Source organism: Grus americana, chromosome 7 (genome assembly GCF_028858705.1).
Source record: "Grus americana isolate bGruAme1 chromosome 7, bGruAme1.mat, whole genome shotgun sequence".
Classification (NCBI taxonomy): Eukaryota; Metazoa; Chordata; class Aves; order Gruiformes; family Gruidae; genus Grus; species Grus americana.
In genome coordinates, this window is record NC_072858.1 from 28,646,128 (window position 1) to 28,662,532 (window position 16,405).

The 16,405-nt window shown below is 37.9% G+C and overlaps 1 protein-coding gene across 4 annotated transcripts in view; it reads left to right on the forward strand.

Annotated features, from left to right (window-relative positions):
• RET (ret proto-oncogene) overlaps positions 1 to 16,405 on the forward strand; it is a 136,273-nt gene that overhangs the window by 113,000 nt on the left and 6,868 nt on the right. For all 4 annotated transcript variants that reach the window (XM_054831386.1, XM_054831389.1, XM_054831388.1 and 1 more), the window contains 7 exons: positions 682 to 829; positions 4,322 to 4,429; positions 6,005 to 6,219; positions 6,328 to 6,450; positions 9,208 to 9,278; positions 13,331 to 13,468; positions 15,437 to 15,536. In XM_054831386.1, coding sequence (XP_054687361.1) covers positions 682 to 829; positions 4,322 to 4,429; positions 6,005 to 6,219; positions 6,328 to 6,450; positions 9,208 to 9,278; positions 13,331 to 13,468; positions 15,437 to 15,536 — 903 coding nt within the window. The remainder of the gene's footprint in view (positions 1 to 681; positions 830 to 4,321; positions 4,430 to 6,004; positions 6,220 to 6,327; positions 6,451 to 9,207; positions 9,279 to 13,330; positions 13,469 to 15,436; positions 15,537 to 16,405) is intronic.

The window sequence follows — 16,405 nt, forward strand, 5'->3', positions numbered from 1 at the left end:
TAGTATGCAGGATGCCTGCCAGCTGGTGTATTTTCATGGACCGACATGGTAGAGAAACAGTGCCACTTTACGTGACACATGTGGCAATGTCAAATCTGTTTGGATGTTAGATATTGAGGTCTTCACAGACCTTGTGTTTTATTTGCTTTAATTTCTTGTCTGGTTTGTATGTCTGTCATCATTTTGCCACCATAAGGCTTAATAACAGTAATTTCATAAGAGGAGGATTGTTGTCTCTGATGAACTCATAAGAGAAAGCCTTATTCTGTGAGTAAACCTGATTTACTTCTCCGTGAAGTCCAAGTTCATATATTCATAGTTACTCTGAAAGGGAGCATTTATTCTCTATCACTTCATGTTTCATTTGTATCTGGTTTCCCAGACCTGTAAATACAATCCATTATCCATAGACCTGTAAATATAATCCATTATCCATAGACTACGTGTACAGCCTGTTTTGAAGTAGGTGATTTCAAGGTAATGGAAAAATACTTTCAAAATTCCTAGAGATTCAGAAGCTTTCATAGGAATATACTGATATTGACAAGAGAGCAACCAACATTGTACACCAAAGCATACCTATCCCTGAGAAATGTTCTCCTATTGAACGCTAATGCTTTGGGTGCAGCTAGCCACTCCTTTTCTTGCTTAGTCTTATAGGGTTCCTTTTCTCTCCTGCAGGAAGATCCAAAGTGGGAATTCCCTCGGAAGAACCTGGTTCTGGGCAAGACTCTTGGAGAAGGAGAATTTGGAAAGGTTGTCAAGGCAACAGCTTTCCGACTCAAGGGGAGAGCTGGCTATACCACCGTGGCAGTGAAAATGCTAAAAGGTACATTCACATCTGGGTCTGAAATTATTTGAAAACTATTTTTTATAACCTCTGAATGGATTTTAAGAGGGGCTATAGCATGAAAGTAAAAAGTCAGTTAAAACCAACCATGGTCACAGCCTCCGTTTTTTCCAACGTTGTTACATTCTGCAAGATTTCTTACTTTAGAAGCTAGCATTGTGTTGATCCAAATAAGTAATTTCCACAAATTCTAATTCATGATGTGCAAGGAGCCTCTGACTTAACACAGCAAATGTATTTAATTTTGTCTGCATTGATGGAAATACTGCAAGGGGTTGTTAAAGCTTTCTGATTTTTTTTTCCTCTACCCAGTTTTCTTTGACAAAGCTTTTTAAATAAAACATGTTATAATCATGTCAAGAGACATAATAGACCTATTAAGTTACTTTTCTGATTGAGAATTCTGTGTACTTCTGTATTTTCTGATCTGCTTTTCAATTACTAGGAGCTCTCCCAGTAACCTTTACAGTTACATATATGAGCATAGATTTTACATATCTCATGTCTGAGCCTGGTTCCTAATAAGGACTTCACTAGACCTGCAATGATAGTGAAGGAGGTCAGAGGAAATGCTTAAACCAGTTCCTTCAGGAGGCCTGAAAGATGAAATAGATATGAAAAGAAAATTGCGTCCTTCTCTACCATCTTGTGTACTAATTCATACGTGCATGTAGTCCCTACATATCAGGCATCTAGGAATATATGAGATGCAGAGGGGAAACAACCTTCAGAAAGCCTTAGGGATGCAAGGAGATTCCTTTAGCTGGGCCTCTGGCTTTAGCTGAATGACCTCAGCCATTCACTGCTGCTTATAAGTAAAAACATGAAGTTATGGGAAAACGTTATACTACTTATTAACATTTCTGTTACACGCAAGGTTGTTTCTTTTAAAAAAACCCCACATCCGCCACTTGAGAGCGAAGATGGTGCATATCCCATTGTTTTACCAAAGAAATAAATGAATTACGAAGTGCATGCCTGCATTGCAGGAGGTTCAGTGGAGAATAGGTCATATGGAGGAAACCTAGGAACCAAGTCTTTTCAGAAGCGAAGACTATTTAACCATTACTTGTAATACTCAGGTAACAACCTGTATATCATTACCAATAGAATAGTCTTAATAATAATTTCATTTTGTATTTATTTGTGTACTTAATGTCACTGAATTTTCTAGCATGTTTTCATCAACATGCAACTGAGTTAAGATCCCAAGACATAGCGGTAGAAATGTTGCTTTTACTTGCAGATAATTTATCATTCAGCTTTCCCTAGCTATTACGAAGGAAAGAATTGACAGAATTGATAATGTGAAGGAGTAAGACTTTATTTTAAGCACCTTATTTTAACAAATTGATCTGACATTTACAGTAATACTTCAGGCTCTAATGAATCCCTTTGTAATGTAAATTACATTGCAGATAGTCACCTGAAATTCCATTTTCCAGCTTGACTGTGGAGAACGTTTGTCATTCTGCAAATATTTATCTGTTGTCACCGGTTTAACTTTACTGTTAACACACGACAACTCAAATACAAGAAACATTGCATTAGTCCACAGTGGTCTTTATAATGCTGTCAGGAAATAAAAAGGACAGTTATTTTGGATGAGGCCAACATCCCCTGTTCTTTCCCTGTAACAGATGCAAAGGGGTAATTTGTCCAAGCATTAGGGACTCTACACTGCCTGATCTTTAAAAGGGAATGGTACGTATACCAGTACGCTAATGGAGACAGCCTCCCGCGTATTGCATAAAAGCCATCTCCTGCCTGAGCTATGCAGACAGGCACTGTCTGCGGGTAAGGACAGACCAGGGTAGGTAGGACTCTCCCTGCTTTGTCAGCTTGGCATTACGTACTGGGGAGGGAACGCGCAGTAGTAAGTAATTAGCTGAGGCAGAATAGTCTTGGAGCTATGGATGGAGGTTTAAAGGAACAGAGGGATAATTTTTTCAGCCCATTATTGCCACTTTTCTCATATGAATTAAATCTGACCTCCTGCACGATACGAATGCCCTCATTACAATAAAATTAAAAGGGAAAACACCACCCAATACGTAAACAGACATTATTCGCAATTTGTAAAAACAACAGGCATAAAGCTTCAGAGCTAATTGTCTCCATTTGTGCACTATCAAAGCTAGCTTTTCTAGCAGGCAAACAGGCATGGTACATGGGGAACTTTGTTCTGTTCTTGCACAGGCTACACAGTTACAGAGCTAGAAAACTAGCACTTTCTTTCAGGCATTAAGTTGATGTTGTTCATTTTTGTTTTACATAAATGCACATTTTTTTGTAGTCCCTATCAGTAGTGAGACACCATCTGATCTTGCACTCCCTGGGGTAGAAGACTCTGAAGCCTGAGTGGAGGTTCAGACTATAAGATAATATATGGCAGATAGAAATGTATAGTACCGATACAAACATATAGTAGAACAGAATAAAAAATTATCATGACCGAGGCAAACTATTAACACACGTATTTGAAATGGATGTGTAAATAAATCCTTCGGTGCCTACAGCCTTTATGGAAAAACACACAGCATGGTACTAAAGATCAGAAGCTGAGCTTGTTTTTTATTAGCCTTAAGTAAAGGTGACCACATCCTTGTCAACTGCCCAGCAATAACACTCTGTAGGAAGCATCCAGGGTGGTTCCATGTGTCAGAGAGATTAAGGATGAGGTAGGAAAAGGGTTATCTCTGACCTATGGTGGTGTTATGACTGAAGATCTCCTTCAAGCCCCAGTACGTTCAAAGAGGAAGTTTGTTAGCCACAAGAATTCTGCAAAAACAAGATGCTTGAAAGGCTAAGAAAGCCTCTAGGGGCTCTATATTGTCCTATGATTCCCACTGACACCAGTGCAATCTGCGTACATGTCTCCCACTAAAATCAATCTGAACTGTACGTTTAGTTTCTGAACTCTAGATCTGAACATGCGCTACAAGTGTAAGCCAGTACATTAGTGGATTTTTACTCTGTCAGAAAATGTATTTAGGAGGAGGAGGGCTATATTGTGGGAGTTCACTAAGCGAGTCTTTTTTTGTTTGATCAACCTAAAGTCTTGGCTTTCATATGCTTCTGAAGCTATGACTGCACTGATTCACCCTAAAAAGTTGCTTTAGAACACTAGAAAAGGTCTGTAATAATTTCATTGTATTTTCAAGACATTACAGCCTGTGGTCCTGCTTCTTGGCTGACCTACTCTTTCTGTAGTCATTGGTATCAGGGCAGAGTGATGATTAGAGCAGGTTACCAAGCCAGAGCAGCTGCAGTCCCGTTCACTTGGTTCTGATGTGAATGACTGCAAGACAGTGGAGATGGGGAAATTTCTCTCCTGCAAGGAAGTATGGAGTTTTCCAATGTCTTGTGAATTCCAGGGGAAATGGTTGATCTCGTACTTCAGACGGTACGTAGAGAACTCTTGAGTAATGTTTTCCTAACCACAACTGTGTGTTTGGACACTTTCTGCAGAAAATGCTTCCCAGAGCGAGCTGCGAGATCTACTTTCAGAGTTCAACCTTTTGAAACAGGTGAACCATCCTCATGTCATCAAGCTTTACGGAGCCTGCAGTCAAGATGGTAAATATTAGTAGCTCGTTATTGAGATGAAAATGTCAAGCAAGGAAACAAAGAGCAGTTCATTGATGGGTTTGGACCACTGCTTAAGACTTGCTGAGCATCTTTTAAATTTGCTGCTGGCTGAAAAAAATGAGGGACGTATAAGCAAAACAATGTTTGAAGGGAAGGGGAAATGCTAATTCAGTGTAACTAAGCGTTCTTCCTGTGGTTTTCTTCAATACGCATTTTGATTCTGAAGCCTTTTTAAATTTAACCAATCTACTACCAATTCTCTTCCAATCAATATATTTTATATTATGTTGATGCTCAGTAAGTGTTTTCAAATATGGGTTATATTTAAAGTTTAATGGCTTTTGCATTATTGTTGTTGTTCATGCTAAAACAATGCTTTGAGGCCTGAGCCAGGGAGTGAGGTGTCCCTTTGAAAAAAACCACCAACAACCAAACAAAACCACCCCCAAAATAACAAAAAAGACAACTACAGATCCTTTTGTTAAAATATAGCTGGATAGTTAGATTGATACTCAGTTCTTCTCCTCTGTCACAAAACTATTGTCTCCCTCTTGTTGTGAAATATTTGCCAAAAGCCACCGTAATTGAAAGGTGTATTTCAAGGGGGGAAATTTTCAGACACGTATTATAAACTACCAACGAAGAAAATTTTCATTGTTGTGCATAGAAATTACTCAGATCAATTCCTGTTCATGTTAAATGAAGTTGCATGGAACATCCTGTTCCTTTTGCAGCTGTAATTATGCAGCCTAAAATCACAGTAAGCACGTTGCGACCTTGGGCGAAGGCCTGCCTTCTTTGCCCTCCCAGTTCTCTTGCAAGTGGCGCTTCTAGTTGTAGACAGAGAATGTAATTCAGGACTGAGTCATCTCTGAGTCTTAGTAAGGTAATGAACCAGCGGGGCGGGATGGTTGGTTTTTTTTTTTTTTCCTTTTCAGTACAATATATTTTTTCATCCCAAAGGAAGTGAATTGTTTCTGAGTCACAGGCTTTTAATAAATATCAAGTTAATTCATTAGCGTATGGGGTGGGAGGGCTTTGATATGGCAGACAAATGTATTTAGCATTACTGCACTGAGTGGATATTATTCATGTGGGTAATGGGGAGGAGAAAATAATGGATTGAAATGTCAGAATGTTTCTAAGTGCTCTGAAAAGGCACCTTAAATACAACACTGGAATTAGCAGATGATTTGTGAGCTCAGTATCACATGCTCCAGAAAAGTATTCTGATTTTTTTTTAAAGTTTCTCTAAGTTAGACTGTTTCACAGATCTGATTTGTAAGACGGTTGTCTCCTTTTTTTTTTTAGTCTCAAATTATCTAGATGAGGGAATATAGGCAAGAGCCTGAATTCTGCTTTGAAACTCACTCACTTTGCATAGAGGATGTAAGCTAAAAATATTCTATGATTCCATGGCTGATTCAGTGCCTTTTACGTAAAGGCCAGAGGTGTCTGGAGCCTGTGAGTGTTCAAAACAATGTGTTGATTAGAAAAGACTTTTCTGAAAGAAAAAAAAAAAAGTATCTATTGTTTACTTATCAGCGTGTGTGTTTATTTCAGGCCCGCTGTATTTAATTGTGGAATACGCTAAATATGGCTCCTTGCGCAGTTTTCTCAGGGAAAGTCGAAAAGTAGGACCAAGCTATGTGGGTAGTGATGGCAACAGAAACTCAAGTTATTTGGATAACCCTGATGAGAGAGCCTTAACAATGGGAGATCTGATATCGTTTGCATGGCAGATATCACGAGGAATGCAGTACCTTGCAGAAATGAAGGTAAGGCCGTGTAATAGTGATCTCAGCACGTCCTTGGATTAGACGGACATGTCAGCAGTCGCTTCCTCCACAGGAAGCATTAACAGTATTGTTGATTTCTTCCAACAGCTTGTCCATCGTGATTTAGCAGCCAGAAATGTACTGGTGGCAGAAGGGCGCAAAATGAAGATTTCTGATTTTGGCCTCTCCCGTGATGTATATGAAGAAGATTCATATGTCAAGAGGAGCAAGGTACAGTGCATATTAAAAACAGTAGCGGGAATTATTACCTAATCAAGAGAATGAATTGATACTGCAGGACTTGAGCACAGAACAAAAAGATAATAGTTATTTTTTATTAACTTAGAATAATTCTCTGTATTAAAGAAATAAAAATGAAGCAAAATTATGAGCTTAATCAGTGGAACAGTAATATATATGTGTGTAAAAAAAAAAAAAAGAAAAGTATCATGTTTAAGTCACCGTTACCTCCTCAATCTCTTTTTGTTGACTTGTCAACAAAACCAATTTATTTCTAATATGTAGAAGTTAATGGAAGTATAAGAAGGGTCACTGGTGATTAAAGCCTTGGAGCATCTGACGTGCAAGGAGAAGCTGATAGAGCTGGGTTTGTTTAGCCTGGAGAAAAGAGGGCTCAGGGACATCTTATTGATGTGTATAAATACCTGGTGGGAGGCAATAAAGCCAACGGAGCCAGGCTTTTCTCAAAGTGGCCCAGTGACAGGACAAGAGGCAACGGGCACTATTTTAAATAGAGAAATTCCATTTAAGGAAAAGAAGAAAAACTTTTTTTACTACAGCAGTGATCGAACACTGGAACAGGCTGCCCAGAGAATCTCCTTCCCTGGAGATACTCAAAACCTGGCTGGAAGCGGCCTCAAGAAACCTGCTGTGGCTAACCCTGCGCTGAGCAGAGGGGTGAGGTTCCGTGATCCTGTGAAAAGTTGCAAGATAACGTGTCAAGAGTAGGATGAGATCTGCTGGGTTTTATAAGCATGTGCCAAATAGTCTGTAATAAATTATTTCTTTTTCTTAAGGCTAGAGAGTTCACACAGGATGCTTAAAAATAGTATGTGTTTTGTTAATGTAAATATAGAAGAATGACACCTTTTTCATTGCAGGAGCTTTTAACTATTAACCTTTTTACAGGTAGAGGGCAGCCCATTTTTAAATGAGGTGGGCCCTCTTATTTATCCAGTTCCTCATCACACTGCTTGAAAACACAAAAACCCCCATCGTTTTTCTCTGTCTCTTTTCCTATTTAGAATTAATAGATAAACTAAAAAATCCCAAGGAATTGAAAAAAACGCAGACAGTTTCTATAAAGGTCTTAATTTTGGGAATTACCACATCTATGCAGAAGACTTGAAGCAAAGGCCTCCTACAAATACTTCCAAATCTATGAAAGATACCAAATCTTAATCCAAATGGTCCATCACTAGTTGGGATCGATGAGGAGCTAATGCTACCTGCCAGAGGTTATTTAAAGCAATTGTATTTTGCCTGCCGCAGTAAATTATTGTCAGGAGCCTGGATACGGTTCTGTCTGCTCGCGGTGCTCATGGCAGGATTCAGCATACGGTACTGTTTCACCTGTAGGGCTGTGCAAAGGAAATTTGATAGAAGACAAGTTATTGAGTCACATCGCTACTTCCCTGAAAAGAAACACTCGAGCATAATAACTTTGAGACTAAGAAGATAAGTTAGGGCTTGTCATTTATTTAGTCTTGTAAAAAATACTGCCAAATACAGCAAGTCAAATCCTGCTTTCTGCCTGTTTGCTTCCACCTGTCACGGACATCAGCAGAACAAGTCAATCCCAGGCCAGACTGTGACGTTCACTAACACTACTTTCTCTTGCTTCTTTCTAAGATGAGTAGTGTTGGTTCAGTTCTATGACTTAATATGAAAGAGCTGCCAACAGAATTTTTTGCATGTGAAAATTTTAGAATTTTATGAAAAGATTTCCATAAATACTGTGAATTTTCAATTTAGCTTTCCCTGTTTTTCCAGGCCAGATTGTGTGAATGTTTCTTAAGTTGCGAGGAAAAAAAAAAACCTTTTGGAAGAGACGATGTGTAAAAGGGCTTTGCCACATTCATTTAGGTATCTTCTGGTGTACGTGTTTTACATTCATCTATACCAGTTGCTCTGTATTTTAAGAGTGATGCATTTACACAAACGCAGCTTCATTTTATTTGGTGGGGTGTTGATGTACTGAATGGATATTTTCTCTTCACTTCCGAGAGACTCGTCACCGTAGTATTATTCAGAGCCCAACAAGCATCTGTCTGCGTGTGTAGGGAAACAGGGAAAAAGAAAAAAATTGAGAGGGAGGAAGAAGGCTAAGTTTCAAATCCTACTGAAACAGTTGTTGCATATATATGTGAATTTCAGGAGAAGTAGTAGTAAGGCATTTGAATGCTAGTGATATTGTGAAGGCTATGAAACATCTGGGCAGTTTTGCAAAGCTAGATTTTCATGAATATCTGGGACAGATGTCTCAGATTTTTATCAGTGAATTTCTACTAGTGGAAAGTAGCAATTCAAAGTAGATTCAATTTAGTAACCAGTAACTGAACGTGCCTGTCCAGGAATAGTTCTGAAACCAAAAGTATCTTAACATCTAGGTGCTTCCATTTATGCATCATCTCTGAATGATAAATGAGAGCTCTTTAATCATCATTCCCCATCATTTTTGCATTTGCACATTTCCCAAAAGCAATGGGGTGAATCCTGTTAGGAGACAGACATTCATGTTTGACACCTTATTGCCCATAATAAGATTACTGAAGTGTGTGGAATGAAATGAACGAGTGATTTTAAAACCTCTTACAATTGTTCTCCTCACTGTTTTTTCTTATGCTGGAAAATATTAGAGTATGGCTAGAGTACCCGTTACAGTTTTGAAGATAAATACCTTGGTTTTCCACTTGGAAACTTAAATTTTCTGACCAGTAATTGCATTGTTGCTTTTTTTCCTCCTAGGGTCGGATACCTGTTAAATGGATGGCCATAGAGTCCCTGTTTGATCATATCTATACAACACAAAGCGATGTGTAAGTGTAAATTCTTGCATTCTTTATGGTTTATGTATTTGTTTAAGCAGATGAGGGAGGAAGCACAAGAAGGTACGTAGTAGCCAAAGCTGTTACTCTTACAAGAGACATGAAGAACACAGCCTGGATGGCACCATCAGCTGGCAGTGATACACAAGACTTTTGCTGTTGAATTAAATCTGAAGAAAAGATTTCAGAGGTATTTAGGTACATAATTACTGTTGAAATCAACAAGGGTTGGATCTGTTTGTGTGACATGGTTGCCTTTGAATATAAAGACACGTATTATTAATCTTTGCTAAAAATAATGTTCATACCCAAACTTCCTAGTTCCTGTTCATCACTTGTCTGTAACACTTGCTGGCGGGTGAGGGAGGGGGTGGGAAGAAGAATTTAATACCTGGCCTCACTCCTGTTGAAATGAATGACAAAACTCCAATTAATTTTAACGACAGCCAGCTCAGACCTTAGGGCAATAGTCCAGTTCCAGTGCCAAGATGCAAGTTCATCTGCCTGATTAGGGAAACAGAGATCCTGAAGGTGGATCTGCTTCTTCCCCACTTGCGATGAGCCGGTGGCAAAGCAACCACAGCTAAGCTGTTTTCATGTCTGATAAGCAAGGAGCCAGGCAGAGGAGTGTTTGTGTATATTTAACTCAGACTTTCATTTCTTTCTGTCTGGGATGAATGATGCTTGTGACTAGTCACCAGGCAGACGCTGTAAAACTTAAGTATTATTTATTTAGGAGAAAAACCTCTAAGGGACTGCAAAAGCAGTAGTTCTTATGCCCGATTTTCTGCTAGGTATAATTTTGGGTAGCATTTTGATACCTTCCAAGTTTCTCTTGAAAGAAAATCTGACTAAATTAATGTTTTCATTAAACTCAAATGGAGTAAAACTTACCAATCTCAATGACATTTGACTTTGGGGGGAAAACACTTTGATAATAGCAGTACATGCAAACAGGAAGCTTTTGATTTGTACTTCTGAAATTATTTGCATTCACTTTTTACTTTTCTCTCGGCAGGTCAGAGCAGTTTTAGTGAAATAAAATATTTTGCTTGCCCTGGAAATTCCTTACAAAACAAATTCTAAAAATATTTTCATTTACTATGTTTCACTTGGAGTAAGAAAAGAAAAAAGATTAGGGTAATTCTTGGGAGAATGTCACTTTTACCTAAGTCTGCTTACAGGTTTTTCTGGGTCTCTTTTTATCCTCCTCAGAGTATCCATTGTGTTGACCTGCTTCTCTACAATGACTTTTCCCAGAGAATTGTTAAAATTCTTTTAAAAACTTCTTAGCATATTTTTAATTTCTTCATTTTATGCAAAACAGATTTGTCACTATGGTTTGGGGCCAGAACAGATTGTGTTGTCATGGAACTGCCTCTTCTTTGATTGTTGATTGATCTTCTGGATCCAATACCGTTGCTCCCTGTTTGCTTTCCTTGATGGGCTGTTATTAATCCCAGGAGCCCATCTCTTGTACGTGGGATACAATGCCACGCAGAGATTGCCCAGCTGGCATCAAAGAAGCTAGCTCAGAGCCCTGGGCAGCACGCTGGTAGCTGGTGTAGCTTTACTGCTTCCCAGATCTGGATTAATATCTCCGTGTAAAGCCATGCTGATTTACCAGCTTTCTTGGAGATGCATCAGGTATTCTTACCAGAGCACTGCACTGTGCTTTGTAGGTCTGCTTCAATACGATGGCATAAAAGGCCTATGTATCTGCCGAGCTTACACAGCGCCTTTGACTCACTGGTGAGGTCACCTTCGCTATTTGTGTCGTTATATGTGAAGTAATCTACGAGTGTTACATAGCAGCTCCGAAGTTACCAAGTCCCTACAGAACAGTACTGAGACACACACACGCAGACTTGCAAAGCAAATCGTCTCCAGCACTAGGTTCCACAAATGCCATTCCAACAGCAGCAAACTGATAAATGAAATGCTTTTTTTGCAGCACTGATTGATATTTTAGATAATTACACTCACTGAAAATATTTTTTAATGAATATTCTTTGTTGTCTGTGGAGATGCAATTATACTTTAGGTGAACATATATATTAATATACTCAACAACCATTCCAATATGCTCTTTTTTCCTGATACTCTGTGTTTTTATTTTCCAGCCTCTTCCTTCTAAAGCCTTTCTGTATAGTTAGTGGTTAGCAGCGCTTAATAGCAGTATCACTTGCCAGCATTTACAAAATCCCTTTTTGCTTCAGAGGTCGATGACATCAGTGGAAAGCTAGCCTACTGTCTTCCTCTTCACATTATATTTTTATTTCCTGGCTTTTTCTGATCACATTTTTATTCAGCAATAAACATAGCACAATAGGAAAATTTTCATCTCCCATTTCTCCTCCCATACTACTTAATTTGTATAATGATTTGAAAGCATTGCAGCATTCTACAGCATTCTATTCTAATATGCCCATTTACTAAAGAACTTTAATGAAGAAATTACTCATCCGATCCCTCCTCCCATATTCTGTGAAATTCCTCTTAAGCAGAAGAGGTGGATTTTAAAAATAAAACCTGCCACGCTACCAAGTTTATTGGAATTAATCACGGACAGAATTATAACCTGATGGCAGAGCATAATTGGCTTCAAAAAGGGTATGAGGAGGTATATTAATAAAGCATATGAAAATGCTATAAATATTCATTAGCTTTCAAGAATGTGCAGAGTGATTAAAAATTAATTCAATGAATGGCATCAGGGAGAAAAAGTGCAGCGTACCACTTAAGACTGTGTAAGGCTCAGTTTGGCTTCTCTGCCCATTTTGAAAGTGTTATTGCTGTCCTTTTGGGGTTACCATTGTTTTTTAAAATGTGAGAAGCACAGGTGGAATCCGGTCAGACAGGAGGTGAGGTTTGTGGCTAACGTTTTTGAGATGGAATTTTCAAAGGGAATTAGACACTGCTGTTTGATTTGGCAGTAGGTGTGTAACACTTCCTAAAATCTTAAAAGTGGAGTTTTCACAGAAATTACCCAATGACGAGAGCACCAAAAGCTAACATTTGCCCTAAATTGTATGTCATTTTGCTTCCAGATGCATCCCATTGAGTATCCCCTTTGAGTGAAACACTGTTGGCTGGTTGCCTTCATTTTGACCATCCAAATTTTGGCAGTTCTGTCAGTTGAGCAGATTCAGAGTAATTTGTAGCTTATTTGTGTCTCAAAAAAACCTTCCACTAAGGAAAGAAAAACATTTTTGCCTTTCTTCTCCTAGTCTGCTCTCCAAAAATGGACTAATTTAATCTATTTAAGTATTTCCAACTCATTGAGCAAGGTCTTTTTGTTTGAGCTTGTCAATAAAGTAGGTTAAAAAAGTCACCATTTCTTCCATTCACTTCAGAAAACAGTTTGTTCTGTCTTCTGTTCTATGTTAAACTTTATTTTAGGCATTTGGTATTTCCAGAATAAATTCTTTCCTCCTCTTTCATTAACTCTAAGAAGAAAATTAAGTTCTGAATCACTGAAAAGGCCCAACAGACCAGCTGAAATCAAAGGTGTTGCTTATGATTGAAATAAACACATTGTGCATATAAAGAACCTCATCGTCAAGACAGCAAACCAGTCCCTTGATAAATGGTTAAGTCAGCCTGTGTAAATTTAGACGATTATTTCTGAATAGCACTATAGGGGCTAATTAGGGAGGTTAGACTCCCTCTGCAGCCAAAGGGAAAAGAGAGGCACCTCCAGGAGCACTGTACAGAACAGGAACAAGCCTTTGGGCTGGGCCACCACAGGAAGGGCTTTCTGCTGTCTAGAGAACTGTATCCTTCCTAGGATACAGTTAGCTTTTGTCAATGGATAAAAGAGGGGTATCCCTTATCTCTACTGTCTTAGTTGCTAATCTTTTTAATGAACACTATTTGGGAACAAGGATGGCCCTATACGCATCTGTACGACCCCTCTGGCTCAGCAATGTCTTGAATTTGGTTGGGTTCTCAAAACACTCGAAAGAGATTTGTTGGGTGAAAGCCACGCTAAGCTCTTGAAACCTACCATTCTAAATAAAAGCTCATTTTCTCTTTTTCAGATGGTCATTTGGAGTTCTGCTATGGGAGATTGTAACTTTGGGAGGCAATCCCTACCCAGGTATTGCTCCTGAAAGACTCTTTAACCTCCTAAAAACAGGCTACAGAATGGAGAGGCCAGAAAACTGCAGTGAAGAAATGTAAGTAGCTCTTGATCTGATTAGATTCATAAAACATCTCTTGAATAAATACATTCCAAAAAGAAAAAAAAAAAGGTTTAAATAAATACCACGTAAATATTATTCTGTATATTGCAGACATATAATCAAACTATGGAGTGCTCAAAAGAATGTAATGAAATCAGTGAACAGTAAAGTGCAGGAAAAGAATTGCCAGCTGAATGCTTGCAGCTTCATTCAAAATATTTGTAGGATATCGAATAACACACTTGCCAAACAATGAAGAGTTTCAAGAGTCAAAACTTTTGAGAGTGGGGTGAGGAGGAGAATTTCATAAGATACAGTGGTAGCTGAAATAATCAAGAAGATGTTTTGATACTTTTCTGCAAATGAAACAGATGTTCCATCCACAGTCATTGTCTATTAGTTGTCCTGGCATTACACAGGAGAAAGGATACCTTGACCCAGAAATCTGTAGCCTAGAAGACACAAATTTTCCATGACTTGGTAAGCTCATGGCAATTTCTTTTCTATTTGGAGACAGTTCATGTTTTATTGGCTGACTTATTAAAACAGTCTCTATCTGAAATGTCTTCTTTCTTTGATTCTTCCACAGCATTTGGAGATGAGGCATGATTTTATGTTCAGCCTGCACATCTAGTTGTGGCCAGTTTTTTTTTAGAAAGTTACCAGGCTAATACCTATGACATCTCTTTTGACTGATTTTCAATATGAAGGTTGCTGTGGCCACATCTGGACTGAGAAAATACAGTATAAATAGTATTATTTTTCTTTAATACCACATACAGAGAAAAAACATTAAGGGTTTCTGAATTTAGGGCAGGGTAGAAGTTTACAAGTGTCGCTGGCAAATATCCTTTAGCATATACTTAGTATTTTTTTTCTGTTGTTGTTTCATCTCAACCAACAGGTAATAAGACTTCATTCCTCAAACATGTTATATCATTGATAATTATTAGGTTATGCAAACTGACCATGTCCAAGTTTCTTTTTTTTTTTTTTTTTTTTTTTATTCAAGTCACATTATGGTTTTCTGACTGGTTTAGATTTTTTCTCTTTTACTAAGAAATTTTTCTGACAGCCTTTTAAAGCCTGCTTTAAGGACCATTTTTCTTAAAATGCATTTTCTGCTTTATCCAGTCACGTTAAGAGAGACATCATGGATGAGGGCAAAAAATGCAATGCTTTTCAATAGCTTGCTGTAGTTCCTGTAGCCAACTATTTCCACAATTAGAGCCTTTTTGTGACTAGTCCACTTAGTTCCGAAAACCCTTGAGCTAGAAAAATAACATGAATGGCACAGGTTGGAGAGTTACACATCCAGAACTTGGCCAATGTCTGTCTCATAGTCACTCAAGTATAAAATTTTTAATTCTGCTCCCTTTTGTTTCCATGCTGTATGCTATAGAAAGGCAGTTAAAGACAGAATAAGAATAGATATAATCAAAATAACAATAATGGAAGTAATCAAAAAAGTTTTAGTTTGTGCAAAAATCTCAGGTTAGGCTTCACTTTTCTTAAAAGTTTAAAGAAACTTTTCAGAACTTAAACAAATGAAGAACAAAATTCTACCTTCTGATGTAACGGCAGAGTTTTCCAGGTTGAGAGATGCACATCAGTGTTGATATACAAACTTCTTCAAAGTCATATGCAAACAAAATCAATTAGAAATCAAGGTCCTCACATAAGGGGATCCTTTGAAAGAAAGAAACCTAAGACTAGAGTCTTTTAAGGACAGTTAAGTGTATCATCATTTAAACTCCTAAAGACCCATGAAAATAAAAGCCCATTCTTGTGAATGTCAGTTGTTGATTCAAGGGAATGTTTAACCAAACGCACAACGACGATTGATATGCTTGTGGATGGCCTTCATGCCACAGTTCAACCTCAGTGCTATGAATTATTTGAGCAGAAGCATGACCCATTTCTAACAATTTTATTTTCTTTCCACCTTGCGGCGGGTCACAGGTACAACCTGATGTTGCGCTGTTGGAAGCAAGAACCCGATAAAAGACCAACATTTGCTGAGATCAGCAAGGAACTAGAGAAAATGATGGTGAAGAGTAGGGTAAGTGTGGGAAAGCATGAGTTTTTAAAAGGTTTTGTTTGAGTTCGAATATATAGAAATAATGGGTTTTTTAAAAGTAATTTTCATCACATTTCAAAGAATTTAAATACCTAGTTTCTTCCAAATGCATCCAGCTTTTTGAAAGCAGTACTGCTTCATAGAGTGGCTTTGCTGACTTCAACCCTAAATGCAGATGAGTTATCCTTAACCTGTCTAGCTTCCTTAAATATAAAAAAAAAATAAAAATTACTGTGAAAAGTTACTCCTAAAATGCACTCCTGAATAAATAACTCTAGGAAGCCTAGAATTAGAAGAACACAGTATTTCCCTGAATCTGATCTAGTTATGTGATGATAGCAACAGAGATATGAAAGCTCTATGATTCTACCATTCTGAGTTACTCTGAAACTATTATAATCCTGTATAGACTTTCTTTGAATGAATGGATGCTGAGGTCTAAAAGTAAGTCCAAGTTGCGTATATTTATAAAACATATACATACTTAATTGCACGTAAACACATTTTTTTTCTTTTTTTTAATCTACTGGTTGTGGGAAGGGGAGGCAGTTACCAATGAAAAACAGAGGAAATAGTGACCATTATCAGATTTGAGAATGTGGTGACACTTACATTGGGTGTAAAAAGGACTAAATAAAGAAATGCGAACAATTTTGTTCAGAATCTGAATGTAAAAATAAGTTCTAAATTAAAAAATGCAAAGTGAAAAGTCTAGGCTGAACATTAAATCACTCTGACTTGTCAACCACTAATTTATAGCTTCTGAGAATCAGTACGTAAGCAATCTGCACGTCTAGTGACAGACTTGTAATACAGAGGCTGGCAAGTTTTCTGAATTTTTCATCATCATG